The sequence below is a fragment of the Salminus brasiliensis genome, chromosome 5, assembly GCF_030463535.1.
Source record: "Salminus brasiliensis chromosome 5, fSalBra1.hap2, whole genome shotgun sequence".
Classification (NCBI taxonomy): domain Eukaryota; kingdom Metazoa; phylum Chordata; class Actinopteri; order Characiformes; family Bryconidae; genus Salminus; species Salminus brasiliensis.
In genome coordinates, this window is record NC_132882.1 from 43,672,277 (window position 1) to 43,696,512 (window position 24,236).

At 42.2% G+C, this 24,236-nt stretch overlaps 1 protein-coding gene across 4 annotated transcripts in view; it reads left to right on the top strand.

Moving 5' to 3' along the window:
* The window catches only part of pou2f2b (POU class 2 homeobox 2b), a 75,199-nt gene that overhangs the window by 23,729 nt on the left and 27,234 nt on the right, over positions 1–24,236 (top strand). The window contains exon 1 of one of the 4 annotated variants that reach the window (XM_072680529.1): positions 19,835–20,009. The exons of the other annotated variants lie outside the window; for them this stretch is intronic. Coding sequence (XP_072536630.1) covers positions 19,955–20,009 — 55 coding nt within the window. The 5' untranslated portion in view covers positions 19,835–19,954. Of the gene's footprint in view, positions 1–19,834; positions 20,010–24,236 lie in introns of those variants that run through there. 4 annotated transcript variants of the gene reach the window in all.

Genomic DNA, 24,236 nt, shown 5'->3' on the forward strand with positions numbered 1-24,236 from the left:
CTTTATCCGAGGAGGAGTGGAGGAGAACGCCCTGCAGCATGCCCCCTAGTGTGTGTTCTCTCTCTCACACACACACACACCATATCCAAATTGGTCGTCACTCTTTTTTCTTTTTTCTCTCTGAGACTTTATACATTTAATTACACATTATACATCCAAACCGTTCCAGCAGGGGAAGCCTAGTAGACGCTTTCCTTCGTAGAAGGGGTGTCCACAAACATTTGGACAGACAGCGAGCTGACTTCTAAAAGTAGCTAGACGCTTCCGTTAGTAGAAGGAGTGTCCACAAACATTTGGACAGACAGCGAGCTGACTTCTGCGTCCACCTTCTCGCTTGTCGCTTCTCCCCATGTCTTCCTTTCCACTGTCTCTCTCTCTCTCTCTCTCTCTCTCTCTCTTTCTCCACACTAACTCTCTCTCTCTTTCTCCACACTAACTCTCTCTCTCTCTTTCTCCACACTAACTCTCTCTCTCTCTCTCCACACTAACTCTCTCTCTCTCTCTCCACACTAACTCTCTCTCTCTCTCTCTCTCCACCCTAACTCTCTCTCTCCACACTAACTCTCTCTCTCTCTCTCTCTCTCCACACTAACTCTCTCTCTCTCTCTCTCTCCACCCTAACTCTCTCTCTCCACCCTAACTCTCTCTCTCTCCATACTAACTCTCTCTCTCCATACTAACTCTCTCTCTCTCTCTCTCTCTCTCTCTCCACCCTAACTCTCTCTCTCCACCCTAACTCTCTCTCTCTCCATACTAACGCTCTCTCTCTCCATACTAACTCTCTCTCTCTCTCTCTCTCTCTCTCCACCCTAACTCTCTCTCTCCACACTAACTCTCTCTCTCTCTCTCCACCCTAACTCTCTCTCTCCATACTAACTCTCTCTCTCTCTCTCTCTCTCTCTCTCTCTCTCTCCACACTAACTCTCTCTCTCGCTCTCTCTCCACACTAACTCTCTCTCTCTCCACACTAACTCTCTCTCTCTCTCTCTCCACACTAACTCTCTCTCTCTCTCTCCACACTAACTCTCTCTCTCTCTCTCTCCACAATAACTCTCTCTCTTTCCATACTAACTCTCTCTCTCTAACTCTCTCTCTCTCCACACTAACTCTCTCTCTCTCCATACTAACTCTCTCTCTCTCTCCACAATAACTCTCTCTCTCTCCATACTAACTCTCTCTCTCTCTCTCTCCACACTAACTCTCTCTCTCTCTCTCTCCACACTAACTCTCTCTCTCTCTCCACACTAACTCTCTCTCTCTCTCTCTCTCTCTCTCCACACTAACTCTCTCTCTCTCTCTCTCCACACACTCTCTCTCTCTCTCTCTCTCCACACTAACTCTCTCTCTCTCTCTCCACACTAACTCTCTCTCTCTCCATACTAACTCTCTATCTCTCTCTCTCCACACTAACTCTCTCTCTCTCTCTCTCTCTCTCTCTCCACCCTAACTCTCTCTCTCCATACTAACTCTCTCTCTCTCTCTCTCTCTCTCCACACTAACTCTCTCTCTCTCTCTCTCCACACTAACTCTCTCTCTCTCCATACTAACTCTATCTCTCTCTCTCCACAATAACTCTCTCTCTCTCTCTCCGCACTAACTCTCTCTCTCTCCATACTAACTCTCTCTCTCTCTCTCTCTCTCCACACTAACTCTCTCTCTCTCTCCACACTAACTCTCTCTCTCTCTCTCTCCACACTAACTCTCTCTCTCTCTCTCTCTCTCTCTCTCTCTCTATTGATCCACTCATAGTTTGCTCAGTTCTTCACTGTGCTGCCTCTCTTTAATCAATACAGATAATTGTCTGCTCCCCCTCGTTGCCAGTTTCTGTCTCTCTCTCTCTCTCTCTCTCTCTCTCTCTCACACACTCTATCTCTTTTTTTTTTATCAATGACCTCTTGCAAACCCCCCCCCATCCACCCCCTCAAGTGTGGGATTCCCTCAGTTTTAATGACAGAAGATAACCTACTCCCTCTCTCTCCCCATCGATTGGCGTGGGAGCGATCGACTCACACGTGTAAACACTGTTCACGCTCTTGTTGCGGTTTAGTCTCTTCGACCCGCTCCCACGCGATCGCTGCAGAGGCCTCGTGCCGCTCGATTCTGCCGGTCGAAACCTTTACTGGAGCCCACGGTACGCACTCGCCGCCGCCGCCGTCGTCAAGGTCATCCCGCTAATCACCGCCGGTTAGCGTCTGTTAACGGCTAGCATCCAATTTTCCCGTAAGGCCGCGCAGCTTTACAACCCCGTGACCTTACCAAGCACAGCGCTCCCACAGCTCTGTGTGTGTATATATATATATTTACGCTACGTGTCCAAATGTTTGTGGACACCCCTTCTTACGAATGCATTCAGCTGCTTTAAGTTGCACCCAGTGCTGACGGGAGCTGGAGGGGTATGAAGCCCCCCAGTATTGAGCTGTGGAGCAGTGGAACTACCCGTGTTCTCTGGAATGATGGTCGGCGCACCATCCAATACTTTTTGAGATGAGATGAGGAGTTGAGGATGATGAGGCGGGGTGGTGTTCATCATCATCATCATCCAACATCCTGACTTCACTAACGCTCTTGTCCCTGGATGCAGTCAAATCCTCACAGCAATGCACAGTGCTCCGAAGTCCAGTAGAAAGCCTTCCTCTTCTCTGGACAGTAGAAACTGTGGAGTTACTCTAATAGAAGCCTAATTGATTTTTTTTCCTTTATATACCCTCAATTCCATGAGAATGAGCAGGTGTCCAGATACTTTTGTCCATACACTGGTGCTTACTTTTATGAAAGGCTGCCAAGTGGTTCTCTGTCATTTATGAGATTGGTGTCCAGTCTACGTCCAGTCTGTGTTAGCAACGTTGGCCTGGAATCTCCTAAGAAGCCCACGGCAGATATCGAACATGTCGTGGCTGATCGAACGTGGGACCTGGGGGTCCATCATGACGTGGGGATGCAGATGCAGAGGTGAGAATTACGGATAATCAGACGCACTTGGGGTGTGACGGCAGGGCAGGGTCCACACACAGCGGGACTCGCGGGGGTCCGTGCTGATTTCCATGTACAGCAGTCCATCGCATGGTGTGTACATCTGCTCCTGGATTGTTGATCACTTGTTCAGAGGTCGAATGAAAATTCCATGAAAGGCTGAAGAGCCAGAGCTGGAAAACAGGAGTCGGCGTTCCGACTGAAGGTTACGAATCCAGGTGTCCAAGCAATTGTCCAGTGAGAGGACATGGAAAAGGGAACATGGGAAATCCACCCAGTTTACCTTCTAGCTCATGTAGCATTTTATCCAGCAGCTTCAGAGTCATTGTGGCGCTCAACAGACGCCGCTGGCATCGCTACTCCGGACTCGGGACGCCGCTACCTGCAGTATCTGAGGCCTGGGGTAGAACTAGAGATCATCCCCTACATCCACGCCCCCAAACTCGCGTTACCTAGCATTCACAAATTCGCACCATTGCCAGAGGTCATGAGTGAGAGGGGGTGAGTAGCACACCCCACAAGACCTGCCTGATGTTTTGGAGATGTTCTGACCCAGCCATCGTCTAGAACATCACGGCTTGTGGCTCTCAGTGTCCCAGTCTCAGAGTGGTTCCAGTGCATTGCCTTCACGAACCGTCTCCGAACCGTTCGCTCGCTGCCTAATTTGTAGATTGTAGATCCCACCGGAACCGGATCATCGCTGCTGGTTTTAATGTTATGGCTGATTGGTTGGTGTATGTCGTAGCATGTTTGAATTGAGGAAATCCAGTGCAGCACTTTGTTCAGTGAATGAGAGAGAGAGAGAGAGAGCGCGCGAGAGAGAGAGAGCGCGAGAGGTGGGGGGAGGGTAAGGGGGGGGGATGTGGGAGGTTGTGGTCGCTGTGAAAGTTCCTCTGATGGGCGCCTGTGCGCTCCCCCCTCGCGCAGGGCCCCGATCGATACCAACTCAGAGCAATAAAGCTTTCCTCTGTCATCTCCACAGAATACAAAGCAGAGCGAGCGAGCGAGAGAGAGAGAGAGCGAGGGAGAGAGAGAGGGGTGAAAAGCTGTTCCGCTAGCCAGACTGATTTCCTAACCCCCTCCCCCAACACTCACTCCATCTAACACTACCCCCTCCAATCTTTACCTTTACCTCTCTCTTCCTCTTTCTCTCTCTCTCTGTTTTTCTTCTGTTGTTCTATCTCTCTCTCTCTCTCTCTCTCTCTCTCTACCACTTTCAGATTCAGCGTATCTTTATTGGCTTACCTTTACAGCGAGTACAATACGGCAAGCGCAGTGAGAAGAACCGCGATAGCAGCGAATAAAGACACCCTGTGTGGACAAAAGTATTGGGACACCTGCCCATTCCAGAGCTTTTCCTGCGAGTGTTGGAGTAACGGTCTCCACTGTCCAGGGAAGAAGAAGGCTGGGCTTTCTGCTAGATTTCTACCCCACCTCATCATCCTCAACTCATCCCAAACCCATCTCAGAAGTACTGGATGGAGCTTCACCACCATCCATCATTCCAGAGAAGGTCCACTGCTCCACAGCTCGATGCTGCTGGGGGGCTTTACACCCCTCTAGCCCACGCCTGGCTTTAGGAGGCACGGTGCCCAACAGGTTCATGTCTGTCAGCTCCTGCAGGGAGTCCTATTCTATTGGCAGTGGTACTTCTCTAGGGGGACGAGACAAGCTGTGTGTGTCAGCGAGGGGTGCAGCTTAAAGTAGCTGAATGCCGCCTTCAGTGGAAAGGGTGTCCACAAACATTTGGACAGTTAGTGTAGATCGTGCCGCTGTAAAGACCTCCACTTTTGCTGCTTTTCACTCTTTGGTGTAATGTGACTCGACCAGCTGCGTTTTACACCGTGTCACAGTTCTGTGGTAAACGGACCAATAGGAACGCTCTATTTATATCAAATAAACTATTTACATAAATATAAATATATACAATATAAAAACATCTCAATTATATTTATTTATTTTAATTCATACTTTCTACTCCCTCTCTCTCTCTCTCTCTCTCTCTCGTTTTCTTTCTCCCTCTCATTCTTCTCTCTCGCTCTCTCTCTCTCTCATTCTTTTCTCTCTCTCTCTCTCTCTTTCTCTCATTCTTTTCTCTCTCTCTCTCTCTCTCTTTCTCTCATTCTTTTCTCTCTCTCTCTCTCTCTCTCATTCTTTTTTCTCTCTCTCTCTCTCTCTCGTTTTCTTTCTCCCTCTCATTCTTCTCTCTCGCTCTCTCTCTCTCTCATTCTTTTCTCTCTCTCTCTCTCTCATTCTTTTCTCTCTCTCTCTTTCTCTCATTCTTTTCTCTCTCTCTCTCTCTCTCTCTTTCTCTCATTCTTTTCTCTCTCTCTCTCTCTCTCTCTCATTCTTTTCTCTCTCTCTCTCTCTCTCATTCTTTTCTCTCTCTCTCGCTCTCATTCTTTTCTCTCTCTCTCTCTCTCTCTCTCTCTCTCTCATTCTTTTCTCTCTCTCTCTCTCATTCTTTTCTCTCTCTCTCTCTCATTCTTTTCTCTCTCTCGCTCTCATTCTTTTCTCTCTCTCTCTCTCGCTCTCATTCTTTTCTCTTTCTCTCTCTCGCTCTCATTCTTTTCTCTCTCTCTTGCTCTCATTCTTTTCTCTCTCTCTCTCTCTTTTTCTCTCATTCTTTTCTCTCTCTCTTGCTCTCATTTACTTTCTCCCTCTTTCTCGTTTTCTTTCTCTCGTTCTTTTCTCTCTCTCTCTCTCTCTTTCTCTCATTCTTTTCTCTCTTTCTCATTTTCTTTCTCCCTCTCTCTCTCTCGTCCTTTTCTCTCTTTCTCTCTCATTCTTTACTCTCGCTCTCTCGTTTTCTTTTTCTCTCTCTCTCTCTCTCCCTCTCTCTCTCATTCTTTTCTCTCTCTCTCATTCTTTTCTCTCTCTCTCGTTCTTTTCTGTCTCTCTCTCCCTCTCTCTCTCTCTCTCTCTCTCTCTGTGTGATCTGGGGGGAAAATAAATAACGTGGGAAAGAAAAGTCTTATTTTTAGTCATTATCACAAACACAGAGACAAGGATGGATGGAGCGAGAGCGGCGAGAGAGGAGCGGGGAAAAAAAGAGAGAGAGAGAGAGAAAAAATAAATAAATAAATAAGGGGTGTGCGAGGGGCGAGAGAAGGAGCGAACGGACAGGTGGAGAGATGGAGCGCGGGATAGGAGCAGGAGATAGACGGCTGGAGAGAAAGGAGCGAGGGGACCGGGGGTTGGGGGGCCGCAGGGGGGTTGGGGGAGAGGGATTACGGAGGAGAGAGAGATGGATAGCGAGGAGAGAGGAATAATAAAGCAAAGAGAGCGCGAGCGAGCGAGCGAGAGAGAGAGAGAGAGAGAGAGCACCCACAGTGGAGTGATGGAGGACGGCGGAGTGAGAGAGAGGTCAGAGGTCAAATGAGTGGTGGTGCAGCGCGAGGCCAATCAGAGTAATTGTGATCCGGATTCTAGACTGACCGATACAGCCCAGCGTGGGGGTGCGGATGAGGGGGGGGGTCGTTTTGGGGACGGGGGGTCCGGGGCAGTTGAGCATGATTGGATGACCCATGTGACCAGAGCAGTTTAAACGCTTTTATTACGTGTTTTAAATTCAGGGACTAAATCAGCTGTGTGTGTGTGTGCGCGTGTGTGTGTGTGTGTGTGTGTGTGTGTGTGTGTGAGAGAGAGAGAGGCTCTATATAGTTCTGGGGCTTTGGTTCTTGGCGGGAACGGTTCTGCCTCATAGAACCACTGAAGAACATTTTTTTAAAGACTTTTATTAATTAATAAAAGTCATATTCATATGTTTCTGTACTGTAATATTATTAATAATAATATAATATAAATCAATCTGTTTAATCAGTATTAATCAGTAATACAGTATTTAATTATTAAATAGTCATAAAATAAATCGCATCCAAATATGATCAATATTAAAGTCTGTATTGAATTAATAAAAGATGTATTTAATAATCAAATCTGTGGAAATGTAAGCAGTAAATGTGTGTGTGTGTGTGTGTGTGTGCGTGTGTTTTCTCCCATTGCTGGCTCAGAGTAACGTGTCACTCAGGCCGTGCTGCCATCATCCTAATCACATACCTACCCTAAAACTACACTGTGTGTGAGTGTGTGTGACTGTGAGTGTGTGTGTGTGTGAGTGTGAGTGTGTGTGACTGTGAGTGTGTGTGTGTGAGTGTAAGGACAAATCCGCATCTTCACATAAACACCTTTTACCCCCCCCCCCCTCTCTCTCTCTCTCTTTATTGGAAGAAGATGGGGTGAATCCTTCATCTCTCCTCTAATTCTCTTCTTATATTGCAGCAGAACAGCCCTCACACCCCCCCCCCTTACTCCACCCCCCCTTACTCCACCCCCCTCTCTCCACACCCCCCCTTACTCCACACCCCCTCCCTCTCTCTCCCACTCTCTCCCTCTCTCCCTCGATCTCTGTCTCCCTAGCTCACCCTCTCTACCTCGATCTCACTCTCCCTAGCTCTCCCTCAATCTCTCTCTCTCCCACTCTCTCCCTCGCTCTCTCTCTCCCTCGATCTCTCTCTCTCCCTAGCTCTCCCTCAATCTCTCTCTCTCCCACTCTCTCCCTCGCTCTCTCTCTCCCTCGATCTCTCTCTCTCCCTAGCTCTCCCTCTCTCCCTCGATCTCTCTCTCCCTAGCTCTCCCTCGATCTCTCTCTCTCCCACTCTCTCCCTCGCTCTCTCTCTCCCTCGATCTCTCTCTCTCCCTAGCTCTCCCTCGATCTCTCTCTCCCTAGCTCTCCCTCAATCTCTCTCTCTCCCACTCTCTCCCTCGCTCTCTCTCTCCCTCGATCTCTCTCTCCCTAGCTCTCCCTCGATCTCTCTCTCTCCCTAGCTCTCCCTCGATCTCTCTCTCCCTAGCTCTCCCTCGATCTCTCTCTCCCTAGCTCTCCCTCGATCTCTCTCTCACCCACTCTGTCCCCCGTTCTTTCCCACTCTCTACATTGCTCTCTCTCTCTCCCTAGCTCTCCCTCGATCTCTCTCTCCCTCTCTCTCTCTCCCTCTTTCCCTCTCTCACCCACTCTGTCCCCCGTTCTTTCCCACTCTCTACATTGCTCTCTCTCTCCCCCCCCCCCTCTCTCTGTTGAACTGGAGGGATTGTCTGCAGCTGACTGACGGGGGCTCATATGCTGTAACCTCTCTGTAAAAAGAGGGTTCTTTAGGGAAGGTGGTGTTTTTCTGTAGAACCGTGACAACTCACAGAACCGTTGGTCCAGTCAGTGGTTCTTTGCCTGGTTGAAAGGTTCTTCAGACTGATGGAAAACCTGTTAGTTTGTTCAGACGGTTCTTTTCCCGCTTCTTCGTTCTTCAGATTGGTGGAAAGAATTTGTGTAGGTGGTTCCAGATAAGTTCCACTATCGCTACAAGCCACAGAACCCTTTTCTTTTTTTTCCAGTACTACATAGAACCCTGTTTGCTTTCCGTTTGTAGATGGTGAAGAATACTGTATACTGCTGAATGCTTGAATGGTTCTTTGCCTGGTTCTTCAAATACAAGATGGATCTTTATAGAACCTTTAAACCAAAGAACCTTACATACCAAAGAACCCTGTTTACAATCCTGCAGGGAGTGCAGATAATAAATAATAACCCAATAGTTCTGCACTTTTAAAAAGGGGTCCTTTAAGGGTTCCTTAGTAGAGAGAACCACTGGTTCCTTATAGAACCTTGGCCAGTCTTGCTTAAATGATGATCTGCTTGGTTCAGTTATTCTTTACATGCAAGGATAACCTCTTGTAGATGGATGTTCATAGAACCTTTTGCGAATGGGTTCTATGTAGCACTAAAGAACCCTTTTTCAGCACTTTGAAGTAGTGGAACTCTTTTGAAGAGGTTCAGCATCACAGAAGAACCAGTGAAGCATTCCAGTGGTTCCTTCAGATGTTCTAGCTCCTTAACCTTCGAAGAACCTCCGTTTTTAAAAGGTGTGTTCCAAGCTAGGATGTATCTGCTCACACTCTCTCTCTCTCACACACACACACACACACACACTCTGATATATGGGGAATGAATTACAGTGCGTTCTCTGTGTACTTTGGAATTACTGACAGCGCGGAACGCTGTATTTCATTTTCATAGTAGGGGGGGTGTGGCGGGTGGTGGGGGTTCTCAGGACAAAGCAATAAAGCCCACCACACGTTATTAACCGCGTTCTCCACCCCTGCACCACCCCCCCCCCCTCCTCGGCCCCCCGACCCGCTTATTCCTCTCTTTTATCAGCCTCCTTTCTTCCTTTATTTCATTTCATTTTCCTTTGTTTTCTCCTTTTCGGTTCCGCGACGCTCCTCAACTCTTATTTCCCTTTTCAAACTCTCAGTGCAGTAATAATAGCGGTGATAGAGGCAGCGGTGTGTGTGTGTGTGTGCGCGCTAGTGTGTGTGTGTGTGTGTGTGTGATTATTGTCGTGTCGGGAGTCAGAGAAATCGATCGATACAGAAATATGAGCCGCTGTGTCAGAAACAATAACCACCTATTCCCCTGGTGCGCGCACTCTCTCACACACACACACATATACACACACATATACACACACACACACACACACACACACTGCTGAATGCAATAAGAAAAGGCAAAATTACATGCACGGTCATTCTCGAAAGCTTTCAAGCATTATATATATTTATGTATATAGAGAGATACGCAAATGGACATTCCCTGCCTCTTCTGTCTCTTCTGAAATGGAGGGTATTGAAAAAAGGAGTGAAAAGAGTTTCTCCTGCTTTTGTTGGAGTAGGAAGACGGCTTGTGGAATTGCTGAGCATTGCTGTGAGGATTTGATTGCGTTGAGCGGCAAGAGTTTCAGTCAGGTCAGGATGTTGATGTTGGCTGATGATCCCAGCCCCACCTCATCATCCCCAAAAAGCTTACCCCAAAAGTACTGGATGGAGCTCCATCATCCATCATTCCAGAGAACACAGTTCTTCCACTGCTCCACAGCTCCTCAATGCTGGGGGGCTTCATACCCCTCTACTAGCCCACGCCTGGCACTAGGTGGCATGGTGCCCGTAGGTTTATCAACGTTTACCTGCTCCAGAGAGTCCTATTCTGTTGGCGGTGCTTCTGTACTGGGACTAGACAAGCTGTGTGTGTGTGTGTGTGTGTGCATTTGCACATGTGTGTCAGCAAGGGGTGCAGCTTGAAGTAGCCGAATGCATTCGTTAGAAGGGGCGTCCACAAACATTTGGACACATAGGGTACGTATACACACATTGTACATATATATATATATTTTACACACACACACACACACACACAAACCTCACGCACAGCGCACACCCCGGCACACACCAGAGACCTTTCGCTACTGTTGCTTGGCAACGCAGCCCAGTGTCCAATCGCAGTGCAGCACAATGTCCAGTGATGTCACAGCTTGTGCTGACCAGCAGGCTGGGTGGGTGGGTGGTGGTGGTGGAGGAGGGGGGGTGGGGTTAATAAGGCCCTAAAATGAGAAACAATGACCACACAGTGGAAGGGGTGGGGGGGTTGGGGTTAGCGGCCTGACGGCAGCGGGACTGACCAGCAGGACGATAAACACCGCACACACTCCATCAGAGGAGCGGTGTGTGTGTGTGTGTGTGTGTGTGTGTGTGTGTGTGTGTGTGCAGAACTTTAGCTGTCAGAATTTCAGTGCAGGTGACCGTAAGTCATCTTCACACAGCCTGAACAGGTTCTGCAGTAAAGGCAACGGCTCACTGTAGAACCATGAGGTGGAACAGCTTTCTGTAGGTGGTTCTGTACGAAGTGTCTATAGTGTAGAGCGCCCCGGTCACTGCAAGCCTTAGAACCTGCTAAGACTGTAGAGTTCTGTACCTAGGGTTCTATAAAGGGTTCCTCAATGGTTCTGTAGTGAGGGCAGTGTTTCTCTATAGAAGCTATAAAAGGGTTCTCCGTTTTTTCTATAGATGCGACTTTGCCTAGTGTGTAGAGTTTTGCTCTCTGTAAAAGGGTTCTTCAATTGTTCTATAAGAAGGTTCTATAAAAGGTTCTTATATGGTTCTTTAGTGAGGGCAGTGTTTGTCTATAGAAGCTATAAAAGGGTTCTACAAAGGGTTCCTCAATGGTTCTTTAGTGAGTGTAGAGTTCTGCTTTCTTTTAAAAAAAAATTTCAATGGTTCTATAAAAATGTTCTATAAAGCGTTCTTGTTTTGTTCTATAGAAGCAATTTTGCTTAGTGTGTAGAGTTCTGCTCTCTGTAAAAGGGTTCTTCAATTGTTCTATAAGAGGGTTCTATAAAAGGCTCCTCAATAGTTCTTTAGTGAGGGCAGTGTTTGTCTACAGAAGCTATAAAAGGGTTCTATAAAGGGTTCTCCAATGGTTCTTTAGTGAGGGCCGTGTTTGTCTATAGAAGCTATAAAAGGGTTCTATAAAGGGTTCTTTAATGGTTCTTTAGTGAGGGCCGTGTTTGTCTATAGAAGCTATGAAAGGGTTCTTCGATGGTTCTCTAGTGAGGACAGTGTCTATGGAAGCTACTAAAAGGGTTCTACAAAAGGTTATTTGATGGTTCTTTAGTGAGGGCAGTGTTTGTCTATGGAAGTGTAGAGTTCTGCGTTCTTTAAAAGGGTTCTTCAGTGGTTCTTTAGTGAGGGCAGCGTTTTCAGTAGTAGATTCAGAGGCTTTTTAAGGGTTCTTAAGGGTTCTTCAGTACGGTCAGTGTTCGGGTCAGTGTTGCCTGGTCCCCTTCACATTGTTTAGGCCTGATCTCTGAGCTGCAGTGTTGGTGCTGAGTGTGGGCAGGTGGTCTGACGCGGGTATCAGGGGAGCCTGGCGGTCAGTCTACCAGCAGAGTCAGGCTGGACAAGTCATTGGACAGTCATTAACTGGGAGACGGGAAAAGCTGCCAGAAGGTAGCGCAGACATGGGAGCGCCCTGAAACGCCGGCGTCTGGAGCTGCAGGTCAGAGTATCGCTTTTCATCATCATCTAGAACTTCAGGCAGCTCTCGTTTGAGAACACCGTTACCAGCGGACAGCAGTCTGTGTATTCTCCACAGGAAACAGTCGTCATTCCAGTGCTTCAACCTTCAAACACACACACACACACACACTCATATAGGTCATGTTGAGGTGTGACAGTATGAAGATTGATGGCTCTCTAGAGACCTGAACATCACCTGGCTTTAAACAGACAGCTTATCAGATAAAAAGAGAGAGAGAGAGAGGATGAGGAGAAAGCAGAGGAGAGAGGACGAGAGGGACAAGAGAAGAGGAAGAAGAAACGAGGGAAAGTGAGGAAGAAAAACTAGGAGGAGAGCTGGGAGGAATGAAAGGAGAAAAGGGAAGAGGAGAGATGGAAGGAGAAAGGAAAATGAAGGAAATGGAGACGGGAGGGAAAAAGGAAAGGGAAGAAGAAGAGGGACATCGAAGAGAAGAGATGAGAGGAATGAAAGAAGAGAGAAACGGAAACGGAAGAAAAGGGAAACGAGGGAAAGTGAGAAGAAGAAGGAGAGCGGGAAAATAAAGGGAATGAGACGCAAAAGAGAAGAAACGGATAAGAGAGAGATTAGAAGAAAAATGGAAACGGAAAAGAGGGAAAGTGAGAAAAAGAAGAAGTGAGACGGAAAAGGAAGAGAAAAGTGAAGAAGAAGATCGACATCAAAGAGAAGCAAAAAAGAAGGAGAAACAAAAAGGAAAGAGAAGAAAAGGAGAAAAAGGAGATGAGAGTGAAGAAGAACTAAGAGCAGGGCAGGAAATGAAAGCAGGAAAATGAGGGAAAATGAGGGAAATGGAGACGGTAGGGAAAAAGGAAAGGGAAGAAGAAGAGGGACATCAAAGAGAAGAGATGAGAGGAATGAAAGGAGAGAGAAACGGAAACGGAAGAAAAGAGAAACGAGGGAAAGTGAGAAGAAGAAGCAGAAGAAGGAGAGCGGGAAAATAAAGGGAATGAGGGAAACTTGGGGAAAGTGAGAAATAGAGGATGAGGAGAAAGCAGAGGAGAGAGAACGAGGAGAGAGACGAGAGGAGGAGAGGAAGAAGAAATGAGGGAAAGTGAGGAAGAAAAGGAGGAGAGCTGGGAGGAATGAAAGGAGAAAAGGGAAGAGGAGAGATGGAAGGAGAACGGAAAACAGGAGGAAAGGAAAAGAGATATTAGAGAAAAGTAAGGAGAAGAAGAGCAGGAACAGAGAGAGAAGCTGGAGGAATGAAAGGAGAGGAGGGAGAAGAGGAAAGATGAAAATGAGGGAAAAGAGAGATGAGAGCGAAGAGGAATTAAGAGAAGGGCAGGAAATGAAAAAGAGCGGGATAATAAAGGAAATGAGATGCAAAAGAGAAGAAACAAAAGGAAACAGAGGAGGAGAGATTAGAGAAGAGATTAGAAGAAAAATGAAAACAGGAAAAAAGGAAAGTGAGAAAAAGAAGAAGAGGGGAAACAAGGAGAAGGAAAAGAGACAAAAATGATAAAAATAAGTCAAAATAAGAAAAAGGAGACGAGAGCGAAGAGGAACTAAGAGAAGGAAAAGAAAGCAGGAAAATAAAGGAGAAATTAGGGAAAGTGAGAAAAAGAAGAAGAGGGGAAATGAGGAGAAGAGATGTGAGGAAAGAAGAAGAACGGAAACAGAAGAAAAGGAAAATGAGGGAAATGGAGACGGGAGGGAAAAAGGAAAGGGAAAAAGAAGAGGGACATCAAAGAGAAGAGATGAGAGGAATGAAAGAAGAGAGAAACGGAAACGGAAGAAAAGAGAAACGAGGGAAAGTGAGAAGAAGAAGCAGAAGAAGGAGAGCGGGAAAATAAAGGGAATGAGGGAAACTTGGGGAAAGTGAGAAATAGAGGACGAGGAGAAAGCAGAGGAGAGAGAACGAGGAGAGGGACGAGAGGAGGAGAGGAGAGATTAGAAGAAGAGATGTGGAAAAGCAGAAGAGATGAGAGGGGAGAGGGGGAAGATAGAGGTGGGAAACTAACTAAGCGAGGAAAAGGAGAGGGGGGGGGTGAGGGGAATGACGGTGAGAAGAGGAGAAGAGCTGGAAGGGTAGAGGGAGACGGAAGCGAAAGGAAAAGGAGGAAAGGAAAGACGAGAGAAGGCGAGAAAAAGTTGTGGGACGAGGGAAGGAAAGATGGGAAAAGGAAAAGCCAGGAGAAAAGTAGAGGGAGGAAGAAGAGGGGAGCATTAAAAGGAGAGAGAAAATGAGGGAAAGTGAGGAATAGAAGAGATGAGAGGGAAAAAGGGAAAAGGAGAGATGGGAAGGGAAAAGCCATGGGATGATCGAAGGAACAGGAAAAGGAAGAGAAGAGTTAGTGTTTTTCCACCTGTGTGTGTGTGTGTGTGTGTGTGTGTGTGTATGTTTTTTTTTTTTAACTCACAAACCAAAACACAGACTTAACAGCCGTCATGCTGTATATAGCGTGATGGGGGTGGTGGTGTTTCCATGGAAACTGAGACATTTTGTTGTCAAGGCAACCTAATGACCTCCAATCCCGAGGACATAGACGGCTCCACCCCACCCCGACCCCAACACTCTCCGTCCATCAGTCCGACCTTTGACCCCGCCGTCACGCGCAGACAGACGGGCAGCCTCCGTCTGCTGACCATGAACCCCCCTGCATCCCCCCCCCACACACACACACACACACACACACACTCTTAAGCATCAAACTGACCCAAATTGAACATTACAACCACCTGCCTAATACTGAGCAGGTCCCCCTCGTACCGGCCTGACCCATCAAAGACTCAACAAGAAGTCGAGAGGTGGGGCCTCCCGAGCATCAGTGAGCTCTGGGTTCACCGGTTGTCCTTCCTTGGCACTGACCACTGCACACCAGGAACTCCCCACAAGACCTGCCTGATGTTCTGGAGATGTTCTGACCCAGGCCGAAGTCGCATTTCCAGCGCCATGGCTGCTTGCCCTGGTGATTCGCAGGATTTTGCTGGGCCCGAACACTGAAGTGGGCCAGCGACTTCGGCCAGCCTTCATTATTAAATAGACCCCCGCCCTCTGCTCAGCTACCCCAGCTGTTTTGGGCTGCTGGAACTCCTCAGTGTTCAGACCCCTCCATTGTATGGGTGTTGTGGGGACCGTGGACATGGTGGATGGGGCTCAACCAGACTGGTCTTGGCGTCTTCTGGAATTTGGAAACAGCAGTTAAAGGAAACACGAATTAATTAGCGTGTTCTTTTACCGACCTTCTGAAAATGTTCTCCAAACTGTGCTCCAAATATTGTGGAACGTTTTTCAGGGGTGAATTTCAACCCCAAAGAATTAGAACAGGGCTGCCCGATCCTGGTTCTGCTGAACTATGACCATGTTGAGTTCTACAGACCTGATCCAGGTACCGAGGTCTGGGCTCCACCACCCCCGTGTCTCATCCCTGTACCAAAACGTCTGGACAGGTGTTTTTTTGTTGGGTTTTTTTTTTCAGCAGCTTATCCAATGATGCCCCCTGCTGGTGGACATGCAGCATTGCAGCAGTATAAGTAAGTCCATTGACAGTCTCAGCCCCCAGTGCATTTATACACTGTCACCAAATCATATATGACATATATGTCTGTTAAATGGTGGTACAGATAATATCATGCAGAATATCTTCATATAATCCAGGATTCAGAGATCCATTAATAATGACTGAACATCTGTTTCAGTGCTGTAATAGATACTGAATAATTCATGGTACTTAGTCAATAATTCTTACTGGATACTGAATACTTCATAGTAGATACTAAATAATTCATAGTGGACACAATAAATCATAGTGGATATGAAATAATTCTCAGTAGTACTGAAAAATTCATAGTAGATACTGAAACTCCTAGTAGTACTGAATCATTTGTGGTAGATACTGAATAATTACTAGTGGATACTGAATAATTCATAGTGGATACTGAATAATTCACAGTAGTACTTAGTCATTTGTGGTAGATATTAAAAAAAATCATAGTAGATACTGAATAATTCATAGTGGATACTAAATAAATCACATTAGTACTGAGTCATTTGTGGTAGATACTAAATAATTCATAGTAGATACTAAATAATTCATAGTAGATACTGAATAATTTATAGTAGATACTAAATAATTTATAGTAGATACTGAATGATTCACATTAGTTCTGAATCATCTGTGGTAGATACTAAATAATTCATAGTAGATACTGAATAATTTACAGTAGATACTAAATAATTCATAGTAGATACTAAATAATTTATAGTAGATACTGAATAATTCATAGTGGATACTGAATCATTCACATTAGTACTGAATCATTTGTGGTGGATATTGAATAATTCATAGTTGACACAATAATTCATAGTAGATACTGACTAATTACTAGTGGATACTGAATAATTCACAGTAGTACTGAATCATTTGTGGTAGATACTAAATAATTCATCATATATACTGAATAATTCATAGTGGATACTGAATCATTCACATTAGTGCTGAATCATTTGTGGTAGATACTAAATAATTTATAGTAGATACTGAATAATTCATAGTGGATACTGAATCATTCACATTAGTACTGAATCATTTGTGGTAGATATTGAATAATTCATAGTTGACACAATAACTCATAGTAGATACTGAATAATTACTAGTGGATACTGAATAATTCACAGTAGTACTGAATCATTTGTGGTAGATACTAAATAATTTATCATATATACTGAATAATTCATAGTGGATACTGAATCATTCACATTAGTACTGAATCATCTGTGGTAGATACTAAATAATTTATAGTAGATACTGAATAATTCATAGTGGATACTGAATCATTCACATTAGTACTGAATCATTTGTGGTAGATACTAAATAATTTATAGTAGATACTGAATAATTCATAGTGGATACTGAATCATTCACATTAGTACTGAATCATTTGTGATAGATATTGAATAATTCATAGTTGACACAATAACTCATAGTAGATACTGAATAATTACTAGTGGATACTGAATAATTCACAGTAGTACTGAATCATTTGTGGTAGATACTAAATAATTCATCATATATACTGAATAATTCATAGTGGATACTGAATCATTCACATTAGTACTGAATCATCTGTGGTAGATACTAAATAATTTATAGTAGATACTGAATAATTTATAGTGGATACTGAATCATTCACATTAGTACTGAATCATTTGTGGTAGATACTAAATAATTTATAGTAGATACTGAATAATTCATAGTGGATACTGAATCATTCACATTAGTACTGAATCATTTGTGGTAGATATTGAATAATTCATAGTTGACACAATAACTTATAGTAGATACTGAATAATTACTAGTGGATACTGAATAATTCACAGTAGTACTGAATCATTTGTGGTAGATACTAAATAATTCATCATATATACTGAATAATTCATAGTGGATACTGAATCATTCACATTAGTACTGAATCATCTGTGGTAGATACTAAATAATTTATAGTAGATACTGAATAATTCATAGTGGATACTGAATCATTCACATTAGTACTGAATCATTTGTGGGAGATATTGAATAATTCATAGTAGATACTGCATAATGTACAGTAGTACTGAATCTTTTATAGTGAAGACTGAATCATTTGTGTAGTAGAAATGCTGATGTCCACAAACTTTTGTCATTGCTAAAACAGTAGCAGCTACTTTCAAGGCTCCATGTGTCAGTTTCTATATGCGAGCGCGTTAGCACCGTTAGCCTCTAGTGCTGCGTGGGGGGTTGAAGGTGTAAACGTGATCTATGGCTGTAAAAAAAAGGCTGTGGTCAGTTTTGTGTCCTGACCTGCGTACTCGAGACTGGAGTAGATGCGTCACTCCTCCGAGAGTGAGTGAGCGAGAGTGAGCGAGAGAGGGCAAGAGTGAGCGAGAGAGAGAGTGGAAAGACAGTGTTACAGCGGAACACACATCCTCATTCTCTGTGCTGTTTATGACCAGGCTTCGCGTGGAAGCACTGCCCAAATGTGGCATTGATGTACAGTAGAGATAGACAGTGAGAGTGTGTGTCTGTGTGTGTGTGTGTGTGTGTGTGTGTGTGTGTGTGTGTGTGTGTGTGTGTGTTTGCGCGTGAGTGTGTGTTTCACAGCACGGCTCGTGAGCGACTCTTTCCAGCAGCCCCAGCACTTTCCAATGGCAAAAAAGGTCTCCCCCTCCTTCACCTCACATCACTTCATCTGTTTATCCTTTTATCTCTCTCGTCAGCATGACCACGTCCCACTCTCTCTCTCTCTCTCTCTCTCTCTCTCTCTCTCTCTCTCTTCGTCCCCCTCTCTTCTTCTTCAACTCTAGACCCTCTTCGCTGCCCACCACTCAGCGCTTGTTTACTTCCTTCTCCTTTCGCTCCCCCTTTCCTTCCGTCCTACTTGACTTGCCTCTAGCTTCTTCTGCCCCGCCCCCTGACTTCCTTCTCCATACACAAACAGAAGCACACTGAAATATATCTGAGTATATTTGGAATGTGCTGACGATTCATAACGGTTTCTTTTTCATCTAGCCGTGCTTCTCGCTTTCACACCTTAAAATCTCCAATATATGAAACTGCCAACTTAGTTCCACTGCAGTCCCCCAACATTTTATAGTAGTGCTGAATAATTCATAGTGGACATGGACTCATTCGTTGATAAGACTGAGAAAATCACAGTGTTTAATGAATGGTCCATGGTGGTTACTGAATAATTAATGATGGGTACCGAGAAATTCATTGTAGATACTTCATAATTCATAGTGGTTAATGAATTATCCATATAAGTTACTGTATAATTCATAGTAGATATTGTATCATTCATAGTGGTTTCTAAATCAATAGTATTGTTGTAGAATGCATAGCAAATACTGTATAATTCATAGTGGTTAGGGAGGAATTCATAGTAGTTTATGTATAATTCATAGTGGTTACTGTATAATCCATAGGAGATACAGTATAATTCATAGTGGATACTGAACAGTTCAAAGTAGATACTGTATAATTCATAGTGGATACTGAACAGTTCAAAGTAGATACTGTGTAATTCATAGTGGATACTGAACAGTTCATAGTAGATACTGTGTAATTCATAGTGGATACTGAACAGTTCATAGTAGTTCCTGAATAAATACTATTGTTGTAGAATTCATAGGAAATACAGTATAATTCATAGTGGTTAGGGAGGAATTCATATTACTTTATGTATCATTTATAGTAAGTACTGTATAATCGTGGTAGATACTGAATAAATCATACTGGTTTCTAAATCAGTAGTATTGTTGTAGAATTTATAGTAAATACTGTATAATTCATAGTGGTAAGCGAGTAATTCAAAGTAGATACTGTATAATTCATAGTGGATACTGAACAATTCCTAGGAAATACTGTGTAATCCATGGTAGATACAGAATAATTCATACTGGTTTCTAAATCAGTAGTATTGTTGTAGAGTTTATAGTAAATACTGTATAATTCATATTAGATACTGAATTATTTACAGTGGTTCCTGAATCAGTACTGTTGTTGTAGATTTCATAGTTAATACAGTATAATTCATAGTGGTTACTGAGTAGTCCATCAAACGTACTGAGTAAGTACTGAGTAGATACTGTGTAATTCTGATCTTCTAATGATTAGCAACTCCAAAAAAATACCTATCATACGTCATCTTCACTGTGGTGCAAATAGGATGCACTGAATAACAGGCCTGGAGTTCAGGGGTTATGTGTGAGGGCTATAGTGAACAGTGAGCCTAGAAGTGCTGCACAGTGAGAGTGCTGCGCGTAGAGGGAAAGTTTTAGCTGGTGTCCGTGGGGCAAAGAAGTAGGCAGGGCGGGGGCGTAGGTGGAGGGAGGTGTGGGAGGCGGGCAAGAGGGAGGAGAGAGGGAGGATTGATTTTGTCTTTCTTTCCTTCCCTCCTCCAAACCCACAACCAAAACTACGTTATCAGTTTGTTCCTTCTTATTGGCCAAGCGCTAACAGGGGCAGCGAGCCCGAGAGACAGAGCGCGAGAGCAGCGGGTGAATGTGCAAAAAGGAAGAGAGAGAGCGAGACATTAGAGAGAGAGGAGAGAGAGAAGAGGGCACACATCATTATCAGCATGACCAAGACGGCTCCCATAGCAGCTATGGATTACTCACACTTGTGGTTGCCAGGTATGTAAGTGAATGTGCGTTGGGCTGCCAGGCTGGGTTTCTCTGGGTGCAGTAATGCTAATGAAGCTGGCCGGACGGACGGGGAGGTGTGCAATCAGCTCCTCTAACTCTAAACAGGCCGGACAGCTTGTTATCAGCAGCCGCTGAAAGGGTATCAGAAAGGAATGACCGGTACAGAGTGTGTGTCAGATCATTTGAGCTCGATAAATGGATGGTTATGTACACACGAACAGCTAAGAGTAGTGTGTGTGTGTGTGTGTGTGTGTGTTCATTTGATCTGCTATATTTAGATTTACTTATGGTGAGAACATTGTCTAAAATAACTTTAGACTCTAAGCTTTAATTACATGTTATTAGAACTTCATACTGGATATTAATGTTATTAGAGCTTCATACTGGATATTAATGTTATTAGAACTTCATACTGGATATTAATGTTATTAGAGCTTCATACTGGATATTAATATTATTAGAGCTTCATACTGGATATTAATGCTATTAGAGCTTCATACTGGATATTAATGTTATTAGAACTTCATACTGGATATTAATGCTATTAGAACTTCATACTGGATAATAATGTTATTAGAGCTTCATACTGGATATTAATGCTATTAGAGCTTCATACTGGATATTAATGTTATTAGAGCTTCATACTGGATATTAATGTTATTAGAACTTCATACTGGATATTAATGCTATTAGAGCTTCATACTGGATATTAATGCTATTAGAGCTTCATACTGGATATTAATGCTATTAGAACTTCATACTGGATATTAATGTTATTAGAGCTTCATACTGGATATTAATATTATTAGAGCTTCATACTGGATATTAATGCTATTAGAGCTTCATACTGGATATTAATGTTATTAGAACTTCATACTGGATATTAATGCTATTAAAACTTCATACTGGATAATAATGTTATTAGAGCTTCATACTGGATATTAATGCTATTAGAGCTTCATACTGGATATTAATGTTATTAGAGCTTCATACTGGATATTAATGTTATTAGAACTTCATACTGGATATTAATGCTATTAGAACTTCATACTGGATATTAATGCTATTAGAGCTTCATACTGGATATTAATGCTATTAGAGCTTCATACTGGATATTAATGCTATTAGAACTTCATACTGGATAATAATGTTATTAGAGCTTCATACTGGATATTAATGCTATTAGAGCTTCATACTGGATATTAATGTTATTAGAGCTTCATACTGGATATTAATGTTATTAGAACTTCATACTGGATATTAATGCTATTAGAACTTCATACTGGATATTAATGCTATTAGAGCTTCATATTGGATATTAGTGTTATTAGAACTTCATACTGGATATTAATGTTATTAGAGCTTCATACTGGATATTAATGTTAGAACTTCATACTGGATATTAATGTTATTAGAGCTTCATACTGGATATTAATGCTATTAGAGCTTCAAACTGGATATGAATGTTATTAGAACTTCATACTGGATATTAATGTTATTAGAGCTTCATACTGGATATTAATGTTATTAGAACTTCATACTGGATATTAATGCTATTAGAACTTCATACTGGATATTAATGTTATTAGAGCTTCATACTGGATATTAATGTTATTAGAACTTCATACTGGATATTAATGCTATTAGAACTTCATACTGGATATTAATGCTATTAGAGCTTCATACTGGATATTAATGTTATTAGAACGTCATACTGGATATTAATGCTATTAGAGCTTCATACTAAATAATAATGTTATTAGAACTTCATACTGGATATTAAGGCTATTAGAGCTTCATGCTGGATATTAATGTTATTAGAGCTTCATACTGGATATTAATGTTATTAGAACTTCATACTGGATATTAATGCTATTAGAACTTCATACTGGATATTAATGCTATTAGAACTTCATACTGGATATTAATGTTATTAGAGCTTCATACTGGATATTAATGTTATTAGAACTTCATACTGGATATTAATGCTATTAGAACTTCATACTGGATATTAATGTTATTAGAACTTCATACTGGATATTAATGCTATTAGAGCTTCATACTGGATATTAATGTTATTAGAACGTCATACTGGATATTAATGCTATTAGCTTCATACTAAATAATAATGTTATTAGAACTTCATACTGGATATTAATGCTATTAGAGCTTCATGCTGGATATTAATGTTATTAGAGCTTCATACTGGATATTAATGCTATTAGAACTTCATACTGGATATTAATGTTATTAGAACTTCATACTGGATATTAATGCTATTAGAGCTTCATACTAAATAATAATGTTATTAGAACTTCATACTGGATATTAATGCTATTAGAGCTTCATACTGGATATGAATGCTATTAGAACTTCATACTGGATATGAATGCTATTAGAACTTCATACTGGATATGAATGCTATTAGAGCTTCATACTGAATATTAATGTTATTAGAACTTCATACTGGATATGAATGCTATTAGAACTTCATACTGGATATGAATGCTATTAGAGCTTCATACTGAATATTAATGTTATTAGAACTTCATACTGGATATTAATGCTATTAGAACTTCATACTGGATATTAATGCTATTAGAGCTTCATACTGAATATTGATGCTATTAGAGCTTCATACTGGATATTAATGTTATTAGAGCTTCATACTGGATATTAATGTTATTAGAACTTAATACTGGATATTAATGCTATTAGAGCTTCATACTGAATATTAATGTTATTAAAGCTTCATACTGGATATTAATGTTATTAGAACTTCATACTGGATATGAATGCTATTAGAGCTTCATACTGAATATTAATGTTATTAAAGCTTCATACTGGATATTAATGTTATTAGAGCTTCATACTGGATATTAATGCTATTAGAGCTTCATACTGTATATTAATGTTATTAGAGCTTTATACTGGATATTAATGTTATTAGAACTTCATACTGGATATTAATGCTATTAAAGCTTAGAGTCTAAAGTTATTTTAGACAATGTTCTCACCATAAGTAAATCTAAACATAGCAGGTCAAATGAACACACACACACACACACACACACACACACACACTACTCTTAGCTGTTCGTGTGTACATAACCATCCATTTATCGAGCTCAAATGATCTGACACACACTCTGTACTGGTCATTCCTTTCTGATACCCTTTCAGCGGCTGCTGATAACAAGCTGTCCGGCCTGTTTAGAGTTAGAGGAGCTGATTGCACACCTCCCCGTCCGGCCTTTCATACTATCCAGTATGAAGTTCTAATAACATTAATATCCAGTATGAAGCTCTAATAGCATTAATATCCAGTATGAAGTTCTAATAACATTAATATCCAGTATGAAGCTCTAATAGCATTAATATCCAGTATGAAGTTCTAATAGCATTAATATCCAGTATGAAGTTCTAATAACATTAATATCCAGTATAAAGCTCTAATAACATTAATATCCAGGATGATGCTCTAATAACATTAATATCCAGTATGAAGCTCTAATAACATTAATATTCAGTATGATGCTCTAATAACATTAATATCCAGTATGAATCTTATAAATATATTAATATCCAGCATGAAGCTCTAATAACATTAATATCCAGTATGAAGTTCTAATAACATTAATATCCAGTATGAAGCTCTAATAACATTAATATCCAGTATGAAGTTCTAATAACATTAATATCCAGTATGAATCTTATATAAATATATTAATATCCAGCATGAAGCTCTAATAACATTAATATCCAGTATGATGCTCTAATAACATTAATATCCAGTATGAATCTTATAAATATATTAATATCCAGCATGAAGCTCTAATAACATTAATATCCAGTATGAAGTTCTAATAACATTAATATCCAGTATGAAGTTCTAATAACATTAATATCCAGTATGAATCTTTTATAAATATATTAATATTCAGTATGACGTTCTAATACTGAACACTTTGACATGCTGCCTTTTCACCTTCTTAATCAGCAAAAGAGAACTGGTGTGTGTGTGTGTGTGTGTTTTAAAAGCTGGGGCCTATTTGTAGTATGCAGATGTAGCATGTGCAGTGTGTGTACAGTGGTGGGACATGTATGCATGTGTGTGAGTGTGTGTGTGAAGGCAGTAAAGCTACCGTAACTGCACATTTACTGTGATCTGTAAGTCATACCTTCAGATGTTACAGCAAGAATGTGACAATACCC